Below are 10,856 nucleotides of genomic sequence, written 5' to 3'. Positions count from 1 at the left end.
TTGACAGTGGAACAAAGTCCTTCAAAAGGTGGTGGACTCTCCTACCCTGGAAGTTTTTTAACAGTGGTTGGATGGCAATCTGTCTTTAACTGCGGTTCCTGCATTGCAAGGGGTTGGACTAGACAACCCTTGGTTCTATGACCCACTACATGGTCTGAACCAAAGTGGTTGCAACAGTGTTGTTGTTGTTGTTATAACACCATACATCAGTGTGGTGTAGTGGTTAGAGTGTTGGCCTAGAACCTTGGGAGGTCAGGGTTCAAATTCCCACTTGCCCATGAAACTTTCTGGGCCACCTTAAGCCTAACCTAACCTACCTCACAGGGTTCTTGTGGGGATCAAATGAAGAGAGGGGGAGAGCCATGTATACCACCTTAAGCTCCTTAGGAAAAGGTGTGATAAATGCAGTAAACAACTACATTTCCCAGCCCTAGCTGGAGAGGCCAGAGATTGATTCTGGTTCCTTCTGCATGCACAGCATGTGTCCTTCCACACAGCCGTTCTCTACTCCAGGACACTAGCTAATGACATGGAAATTTCACACAAGCCTTGCACCAAATTGTTGGAGATCAGAGCACAAGAAGTACGTGTGTGTGTGTGTGTGTGTGTGTGTGTGTCTTACGCTAATTATAGTCTCACCCAGCATAATTTGGCTTGCATAAAATGGGAGAACCATTACCTAGCGTTTCTGCAGATGCACCAACCCAGCTGATGCCGTTTCCCTGAGCCAAATGGTCAAAACAACTCGAAGTGCAAGGTCTGGTGGATGATGATTGTTATTAAAGCACAGAATCCACACATAGCCCCAAACTTGTCAGATCTCTGGGGTAGGGCTCTCCCCAGGGCAATTTCCAGTCCCCACCCCTAAAGTTCTGTCCCTTTGCTCAAGTGGAATTTATCCATGCAGAGGGTCATCTGTTGTGGTTGTTACTAGACCAGAAATCCTCTGGGTTTTGGGAAAGGACCTGGCTGTTTCCCTTCCTCGCTTCCAGACGAAGACCCCTGCTCCTCAGAGAGGCTGTTGCTTCTCCATCTCCCCCAGGGTTGTCGTGGGCCGCCTGGCAGTGTGGCCTGGCTGAGGTTCCCCTGCTCGGGCCTCCATTCACGATGGGCATAGGTGGTGTTGGGAGTGGAGCTGGTGAAGATCCAGAGGGGCTTGGTGATGGGGCTGGCCGCAGGGTTGGCTCCAGAAGGACTCTTGACAACTATCAGGTGCCCCAACGTGAAGCTGTCTGTTCTGTGGAGCAACAGCCAAGGTTAGCCACATTTGGAACACTAGGGCTCAGTCTAGGGGATTCCCCCAAAACTGTTTCACAAGCTTTATTCAGGTGGTCTGAAGAATGGCAAGAGCAGTGTCTGTTCCATAGTTCTTGGAACCTAGTGGACCGCTTAGAAGATGAGCAGGGTAAGATGCAGGAAGGGGCACTTCAAAAGGAGTGGAGAGGATTATCAGCTTGGAGGTGAGTGGTGCAGGCCTGAAGTTCTGGGGGAGAGGCACTTGAAAGGTGTGGAGGAGATTTGAAAAGCTGCAATTCCTAGAGGGGAATTCTGAGAATTGCAGTTCTGTGAGGGGAATGGGGGGGGGGGCAGTCTCCTAACAACGCTTAGCTCCCGGAATTTTTTTTTTTGGGGGGGAGCCTTGATGGTTTAAAGTGGTATTGTAGTGCTCTAAATGTATGGTATGAATGCACCTTGTGTATAATACCCCAAATGGTAGGTATTTCCTGGCTGCAATTCAGAGGTCTGCAGTGATCCTAGTCCAAGAAGCATGCTAGCCCACATTGGCCCTTGCATCGATTTACCTGTGCTTTTTCCGTGCATTATCCTGTTCCAGCTCTCTCTGCTTCTCCACGCTCTGATGGTGCAGCCACAACACCAGTGCAAAGAGCGTCATCAGCACCAGGCCCATCGTGAGCATGAGGCTGATCCCCACTGCGAGGGAGGTGGTGCCATGTGAGGCTGGAATACAGCAAAGGAAACGGGATGAGAGAATGGCCACTCACAGCGCCCACCAGTCCCGTTATCCCTGCTGGCTGATGGGAATTGTAGTCAAGAGCATCTGGAGGGCACCATGTTGGGGAAGGCTGGCTGAAGACCACTGTCTTGCCCCCTAGCAACAACCAAGCCTAGTAGGGTTTCTAGATCTCGAGGAGGACAGAGTTAACAGTTGTACAGAAGAGGTAACTGGGAATGGTCCTAAACTCTGGGAGAATGGAACTTCCCCACCTTATTGCAGGAAAAAGATGGGAGCCTTTGGATAGCGGCAGCAGAGCTTGAACTGGGAGCCTGCCTGATCCATAGCTCTGTCTGCAATCTTAACTCCACTTACCTGTGCAGAGCTAACACCTGGGATGCATATTTTTAGGACCTATTCCAAATGGCTTTTAAGACTTGTGTTTAAATTGTCGTCACCCATCCTGGGTTGAAGGGCAGGTAATAAATTGTAATAACAACACCAACAATAGTTAATACAGTGGTACCTCGGGTTAAGTACTTAATTCGTTCCGGAGGTCCGTTCTTAACCTGAAACTGTTCTTAACCTGAAGCACCACTTTAGCTGCCGCACCGCTGGAGCACGATTTCTGTTCTCATCCTGAAGCAATGTTCTTAACCCAAGGTACTATTTCTGGGTTAGCGGAGTCAGTAACCTGAAGCGTACGTAACCCGAGGTACCACTGTATAGGCAAGTACATCAGGGGGAAAGGCCTAGGCACATTCAGAGATGGACGCCTTGGTACAATGAAGCCATGCCATGTGAATCTTCTGGATCTGCAGCTGAGGGCACCAGCTTAGACCCCAGCCCTTTCCAGACACTGGCGATACTCACTGACGTGAACACGCAGCTCCAGGACGCAGGAGGTGGAGCCCAGCATGTTGGAGGCTGTGCAGCGGTAAAGGCCCGAGGCCTGCGTCGTCAGGTTTTGCAAGGTCAGGAGGGCACGTTTGCCATCTGCCCAACGAGAGGGCCGAAGCCGGAGGAGAAAGGGGAAATTAGCAATGGGAAGTAACTCCTCCCCCCCCAACCCCCAATCACAATCAGCATAGGACCCTCATCTGTATTACATGAATGTGAACAGGAGCTGACCCACTACTGCATCCCCTTAGGATAATTCTTCAAAGCTTGGCTGAGATGGATGGATGTCTAAAAATGGCAACAGATGCATTCTTGTTCCCGGAATAATGAGGCAGTGGGAGGTTTGTGTGTATGTATGTATTAAGAGCAAGGGAGGATCTGTAGCCTAGACGTCCTTCCTTGGATGCAGGACTTTTGGATATTTCGTCTTCCAAATCAGGCTTCCTTAGCTTGCTGCCCTCCTGATGCTTTATAGATTACAATTCCCATCAACCCCCAGCTGGCATGGTCAGTGGTGGGGGTGTATGAGAGCTGTGATACAAAATTCCTGTGTGGTACTGCTCTCAATTGATTTTTAATAGAGTTAGGCAACTAATAATGATCACAACAACAATAATTGTTCTAGGTTGGGGGGGGTGTAGTCTGTTTGGATGACTCCCTTGGTCCCTTCTAAGCCTGTGATCCAAGATCCAGTAATGCTTGGAAGCTAATAGCTGCTGACTAACCAATACCAGATCCCATTTTTTAAAGGATATTTATTTAGGCTGGCCAGTTAAATGCTGCCATTTACTGTATCGAAGAGACAAAAGGGTGGGTTTTTTCCCAACTCACCTGGCTGGATGCCACATCATCCTAGAATGGAGAACAATATCTTCCCCATTCCTTATTAAAATTTTGGTCTTCCTGATTGTTATTGGCCCAGAGAAGGAAAGAAGATAAAGTCCCTACCAGAGAAGAATGGCAGATTAACTTGATGGATTATGCCGAAATGGCTGAAATGACTGGAAGAATCAGAAATCGGGGAGACCAAAATTTTAATAAAGAATGGGGGAACGTTATATTTTATCTTATAAACCATTGCAAACAGCTAAAATATTGTAGTTTAATGGTGAATTTTGGACACAACAGAGAGGTAAAATATTTGGATTATTATAAAAGATGCAGGAGGAAATTATTAACAATAGGACCCACAAAGGGGAGGAGGGAAGTCCAGGAGATTCTTTGGAATCTTGTTTTTATGTTGGATATGTGATTGTAAAATTTTAATCTGAAAAACCAAAAAAAGAGGGGGAAAGGAACAATAGGCCAAGAAAAAGGGTCTGCGTTTGAGAGAGCTGTGTGCAAGAGTTTGGGGCTGATGCTGGAAGCTGGAGACTCAGAAATATGTGCTCTGTGCTGTACTTGGGGGCTCCCCTGGAAACCTAATGGGGAAGCAAGTTTTGTTGGGGTGTTGATGCTGTGATTCCCTCCCTCCTACACTGGGGTTTGCATATATGTGAAGAAAACCATGCACCTTAAAGAGCCCACCGCCTCCCTTCATTCCAAGGAAACTGAACCCTGGGTAAGCACATGTACCAGCCTGGCCGTTAGGGTGCATGCAACAATATATAACACCCTCTCACAAACCATCAATCAAATAAAAGTGTTGTAAACAAAATCTGCCCTTTTCCCCTTATGGGGTATCCAAGAGCCCGTATAGAGTCCTTATGTGGGTTCCCTATCAGTAGGAGAAAATAACAGAGGCCAACCAGAGAATATTGAGAAGCAAAGCAGCTAGTAAGCCTGATCTTTATTAAAGCTGTTGCAACAGGGTACTCCCCTCACACGCAGGAGGATGGAGGAGGACCCAGAACCAAGGTGTGCCTGCCCTTATATAGACATTTTTAATTCCCTGTCCTGGAGCTCAAGACCACCCCTCCATACATCATACATACATCACAGAAAAGGTGGTCTACAACAGAAATTTGAATGTTGTTGTTTTTCCTGTATGCCAGGTTGTCTGATAATGCCTTATCTGATTGCCTTTCCTGGTAGTCTGTCACCCTTTGAAATGGTGATTACTAAATTCCTATAACAAGGAAGGTTTTTTTTCACCTCCTCCCTCCTTGCAGAGAAACATTTGGTCAGCTTGGGAGTCAAAATGGTTTCAGGACTGTCTTCCTGTGCTGCTTCAGACATGTGGTTTATATATTTATGTACGTGTTTGCTTGGTACATTTATGAACATTTATTATATATCTAAGACCTTAAAATTCTTATCATAAAAGGCCTTCCATCTAGTTTGCTGCTTGCCCTACTCATACTGGGACCAGCAGCTGTTTCAGGCTGAACGCCACCTCTCTCGGCTTCTTGTTACCTTCATAGCTCATCATCAGAGGTTGTGCATCTGGTGGGATCTTCTCCCAGGTGAATGTGGGGGTGGGCATCCCTTCATCCACGGTGCACGAGAACTGGAGGCTTCCGCCCTCCTCGCCGTCGCCCTCGCTGGAGCACCTGGGACGAGAGGGAGGCACTGGGGGAGGGACACAGAAGAAGAGGAAGTCCAGTTCAGACCCACAAGCCCCATTTCTTGAGTTATTTCTGCTCATTTTTTAGATACGCAAATATTTTCAAGATGACAATAATGAAGTTGTTCCAAATGAAGATGATGTAGAGGCCTAGCAGTATTTAGAAATAATAAATAAATAAAAGGTAATGAAAACCAAATGTTTGATATGCTAACCAGAATAAAAACCAAAGTTACAGGGTTACAAAGTTACAGAAGGCAGAGGGCCTTCTCAGTAGTGGTGCCCACCCTGTGGAACACCTTCTTATCTGATGACAAGGAAATAAACAACTACCAGACTTTTAGAAGACACCTGAAGGCAGCCCTGTATTGGGAAAAATTTTAATGTCTGATGTTTTACCATTTTTTATGTGCTGTAAGCCGCCCAGAGTGGCTGGGGAAACCCAGCCAGATGGGTGGGATATAAATAATACAATTGCTGTGGTTGTGGTTGTGGTTGTGATTATTATTTATTATGGAAAGAGACAAGCCTAGCCTCATGCTTGTGAGGGAGCTGAGAGTAAGGATGTGGGAGCAGCCATACCAAACACAGTGAGCTGGATGACTCCAATGTTGGGCGTGGCAGCGTCTGGCGGGTTCATCACACTGCACTGGTACCTGCCACTGTCCGAGCTCCGTGTGTCGTTCAGGATGATGGTGGCGCTCTTGGTGGGCGAGAAAGCAAAGCCCACCCGGCCTGTGTAGTGGGAGATGCTCTCCACCACCTCGCCTTGCTCGTAGGCAAGGACCTGCAGAGCAGAGGAAGGTCAAGTGAGATGACGGGCCAAGGATGCTCAGAGCGAGAGAAGAGAGTGAGGCTAAGAAGACAGTACACTGAGGCAGTTTCAAGGTGGGCAGGTGAGTGAAAGTCTAGACTCTCTGTTTGGTTATGCTGGGCCTTGGCTTTCTTGGGCACCTGTTAGAGGACTTGAACTACCTTTTGTTCAGGATGTTGCTTGTCAATGGATAGCCAGGTCAGGAGCATCCCAGACCCTGAGATTTTATGGCCCAAACCTGAGAGCTAGGGTGGCACCTGGTGATTCTGCACTCCCTCCCACCAATGAACCCTGGAGACGGAGGTTAATTGGGAGAGGCAAGGAGGGAAGACCTTGGAGAGCCCGTGCAGTAATTTTCAGCTGGCTCCTACCAAGCTGAAGCTTGCAAGCTGCATGCATAGTCTTCTGAATAATTAAAAAAGTTTTTTTTATTTAAGGCACTGTTGCCCACCTGGAGATTCAAGCCATCCCACCTGAAGAGGGATAGGTAAACCTGGAGATTTCAGGTCAGGTCTGGCAACCCTACTAAGGCTGATTGGCAGATCTTTCATCAAAAGGGACCTAATGGTTAGGAAACGGTTGGCAATTTCTCTGGAGAGTGATTTGAATGTCTCAGGTTGGAAGAGGCAGTTTTGAGACAGAAACAGGGAGAGAAATCCAGAGGCTGGAAGAGAATCTTGGAGACATTGATCCTGCTGTCTGGAGATGTGGTGTGTGTACTTCGGAGGAATGCATAAATACTGCAAAATACTGGCTAGGAATAACTTGTGGTCCCAAGTATCTGGAGAGCTTCAGCTTGGCACATGCTGCTCTAACCACTAGATGACGCTGCCTCTCCTTTTGGCATGATGAAAAATATAGTTCTGATATTCCAAGGGCCACCATCAGCCTCAGAGCCATCATGGCGAGATTCAAGGCTTTGCCCTCAAAGATGTATGTTAGAACGATATCACAGGCACCTGAAAACTCAGGGCAGAAGCACTGCAAATTCCAAAAGGGGTGAGTTGGTGAAAGACACCCCCCCAAAAAAACAGCTTGATCTCACCTGCTGAGGGTGGTTGGGGTCCGCAGATGGAATGATGGTCCATATGATATTGAGGTGGTTCAAGGGTGCTGTGGTGTGGAAAGAGCACGGCAAGAGGGCACTTCCTCCCTGTACAACCTGGATGCTATCAGCCACCACGGAGACTTTCACAGCCCCTGAGACTGAGAGAGAGAGAGAGAGAGAAGGAGGGTCAGGGATGCTCAGAAATTGACCTTTCCACTGCCCCTGGGCCTTGCTGGCTTTTTGAATGCCTTGGATAGAAGGCTAGACTACACGAGGCTTGATCTGACATTTATCCCTCTCTCCTAACACTGGAACTCGTGGACACACAGCACATTGTTAAACTGTAGAACTCCCTGGCACAGGATGGCTTTAAAAGAGGATGGGACAAACTGACAGAGAAGGACATTGATAGCTGCTAGCCATGATGGAGAGACTATGCTTGGGTCCTCCTTGAAAGTTTCCCACTGCAAGAACAGGATGCTGGCCTGGAAGGGCGGTTGGTTGGATCCAGCATCTTCATCTTGTGTTCTTACGATTCGGCAAGGCTCTTTTAAAGCTATAAGCAACCTTCGCCAACCTGGTGCCCTTTGGGTTTGGGGCATGCTGGTCAGGGCTAATGGTCATTCTGATTCTAACAACATCGGAAGAACATGTGGCTGGCGCAGGTTGTGTTTAAAGATCTGGGATTTACACCACTCTCAACTTTGTACATTTAAAGATTATCATTCCCCCACCTTTCCCCCCTCCTTTTTTCTCGTGGCTCAGTTCAGTAGTCATTAGTTTCTGCAAGAAAAGAGACTTATTGGGGACAAGGCCTATAACTGGATGTTATAAAGGGACAGCAATGGGACACCTCTGGTCTTCCAGATGTTGTCGGACATACTGGGGACAAAAAAACTCCAAACTTTTGGCACCGTGGCATCACAGTGGAAGACCCACAGGTGAAGCCAATGGGGGGGGAAATGTAAGTAGATTTTTAAAAAAAATGACAGTGGGGGGGGGGGCTCCTTGGGGGCAACAGAATGCCTTTTTTGGGAGAGGGCAAATACAGCTCATTCCTTTCTCTTGAAGACCCGCTCTAGAGATGGTGCCAAGGGGAGTCTGGGTTGGAAAGAGCCACAGGAGACTCTGTTCCTGACCTTTTCGCTTCCTTTCTCCAAAGGCCTGAGCACTGAGTGGCTGGATGGGAGGTGGGGGCGGTAGCTTTTTCCTGAACAATGGGCCTGTGTGTCCCACTCCCAAGGGACCTCTCTCTTTTTGCCTCTCCTCCAGGCGAAGTGCGAAGGCATTGCAGTGAATGGGAACTGTCCCCGGGTTGAATTCTCAGGCTAGATAATTAATTGGAGCTGCCTGGAACAGTGACATCTTCTCAAGGTAATTGGTGATAATTGAGAAGGACCCGGTGATGTCATGGGACGTGCCTGAGAGACAGCGGTGAGAGCCTTTGGGTGCTGAGGCAGCTTCCATTACCCCCCCCCCATCTCTGAGCAACCTGTTTGCAAAGATAGCAGTCGGTACCAGTTCCTCAGGACCAGCTTCCTATCCCCCTCACCCCACAGACCCTCCTGGGTGCTGAAATCAGCCGAGGGGGCCCTCTTGGTAGTTCTACCACCCTCATATGCTCAGGGGGTGGGGGTGGTTCAAGCAGAGAGAGCCTTCTCTGTGGTGGCCCCAAAGAAGAAGAAGAAGAGGAGGAGGAGGAGGAGGAGGAGTTTGGATTTGATATCCCGCTTTATCACTACCCGAAGGAGTCTCAAAGCGGCTAACATTCTCCTTTCCCTTCCTCCCCCACAACAACCACTCTGTGAGGTGAGTGGGGCTGAGAGACTTCAGGGAAGTGTGACTGGCCCAAGGTCACCCAGCAGCTGCAGGTGGAGGAGCGGAGACGCGAACCCGGTTCACCAGATTACGAGTCCGTCACTCTTAACCACTACACCACACTGGCTCTAAGCTGTGTGTGGCACCTTCACAGCTTTCAACAAATGGATTCTGAGTGTGTGTGAGGAAAAACCCCCACCAGTCACAACAACCAATTGTTTCTCCGTGACCATGCTGTTGGTAAAAATAAGGGGCATGGGTTGGATTGGGGCCACAGTGGCAGAGATGGGCCTTTTTAACAAACCATTATTGTTCTACTGTTTTCCCAATAGGGACTGTACCCACCCTCCCAAGCTGCTAATTGGTATGGATGAAGAAGCAAGATTTCCATAAGATTTCTCAGTACCATGGCCCTGAACCAAATCTGCCACCCTTTGAATTTTTAAAAAATGCTATCAGGACTACCTTGGCTGTAAGCCAGCCCCCAGCTCCAACACTGTTAAACCTGCAAGCAGAAAGGCAGACTGAGGTGATACCCACCACACCATTTATTTTAAGCACTCTTATTCCACAATATTGCATTTATGCATTTATTTATTCATTTGATTACGCCCTGCCTTTTCTCCAGGACTCAAGGCAACTCATGGGGGGGCGGGGAACCCACACAGATAAAACACCCATAGCTAAAAACATAAAAGCTTTGAAAAGTAATGGAACTATAATTCCAACAGTGTAAAAAACAAACAAACAACCTATTAAAATACAGACGGGGGGGGGGGCAGAGAGGAAAAATAGTACAACATGCTATTAGCAGTCATGGCTTCCCCCTAAGATTCCTGGGAACCAGAGTTTGTTAAGGGGGTGCTGACCTTTCAGTCCTATAGTTCTTAGCACCCTTTGTGCCTGTTAAAAGTACTTTAAATGGTTTGGATGTGACTCAAGCGGAATGGACGAGGACCCCAAAAATATTCTGGTCTGCCTGCCCAGTTTGGTTTGTTCCCCCAGTGAGGCTGTTTCTCTTCCCCCTGAACCCCTGGAAAGAAAGAAAAACACCTCCCTTGTTTTGCACCATCCCTGTTGCCTGGTACCTGTTATGCAGCCAAGGAGAATCCACCAGCCAGGTAGAGCTCTAGGCCAGGGCCGGCCTCTGCCCTTCTTTCCAGGGCTCATGGCTCTGCAGCGGTCAGCTCAGTCCACCAGCCCAGCTCATTTGGTGGTGCCTTCCGCCAGCCTGAAACCCTTGAAACACCCTCCTCCCCCCACAACTCATCCCTTTTCTCTCCCCCCCCCCCCCGCATTTCTCTATTCGTCCATCCCTCTTTGGCTGGAGACTCAAAACCTGCTTAGTCTGCCTGGGCTATCCCTCCAACGGCATCTGACAGGCATTTAAACTGTAGGCTCCTTGGGGCGAGGACTGGCCTCTTTTCCTAAGTTAGGTGTATACCTCTGGCATGGTGCTTTAAAAAAAAAGACCAAAGGATTATATGTAGTTATTTCAAAACCTTTATATACCACTTGATTGAATTAAAAAAAACCCCAACAGCTCTCTAATACAGTTTACGGAAAGAAAAAAAATGAAATTATCAGTAGAAACAGCTATGTGAAACATTCCAAAACCAGTGGCAAACTAAAAACAGCTTAAAATGCATGTCAACAGTCTGTGTATCTGGGCAGATATGCCTTAAAAGAAGCGCTTTAATCAGAGGGCCGAAAAGAGTATTTTGACAGCACTCTTCTGATGTCAGCAGACAGGGGATTCCAAAGTTTAAATGCTGTCATGCTAAAAATTCACTTTCTTACTTGATTTTTTATAGGG

General features: G+C 47.9%; 1 protein-coding gene across 1 annotated transcript; it reads right to left on the bottom strand.

The window, feature by feature from the left end:
* Window positions 1–220: 220 nt before the first annotated feature.
* LOC308464836 (immunoglobulin superfamily member 11-like) lies at window positions 221–10,265 on the bottom strand. Its single transcript, XM_080984431.1, has 7 exons — window positions 10,129–10,265; window positions 7,220–7,380; window positions 5,943–6,147; window positions 5,210–5,365; window positions 2,828–2,950; window positions 1,803–1,959; window positions 221–1,237 (listed from the first exon to the last, which is right to left on the bottom strand). The coding sequence occupies exons 1-7, from the start codon at window positions 10,208–10,210 to the stop codon at window positions 931–933; spliced, it is 1,191 nt and encodes a 396-aa protein (XP_080840557.1). The 5' UTR covers window positions 10,211–10,265; the 3' UTR covers window positions 221–930.
* Window positions 10,266–10,856: the final 591 nt, after the last annotated feature.

This window comes from Podarcis pityusensis (genome assembly GCF_964106645.2).
Source record: "Podarcis pityusensis genome assembly, chromosome: 16".
Classification (NCBI taxonomy): Eukaryota; Metazoa; Chordata; class Lepidosauria; order Squamata; family Lacertidae; genus Podarcis; species Podarcis pityusensis.
Note: the sequence above shows the minus strand (reverse complement) of the source record. Positions and strands in the feature narration are given on the sequence as shown.

Coding starts and splice junctions, on each gene's coding strand:
- LOC308464836 (XM_080984431.1), bottom strand. CDS start 10,210: ATGAGCCCTGGAAAGAAGGGCAGAGGCCGGCCCTGGCCTAGAGCTCTA. Junction 5,366..5,942: donor CATCCAGCTCACTGTGTTTG/GTATGGCTGCTC, acceptor TCCCTCCCCCAG/TGCCTCCCTCTCGTCCCAGG. Junction 1,238..1,802: donor AATGCACGGAAAAAGCACAG/GTAAATCGATGC, acceptor GTTGCTCCACAG/AACAGACAGCTTCACGTTGG.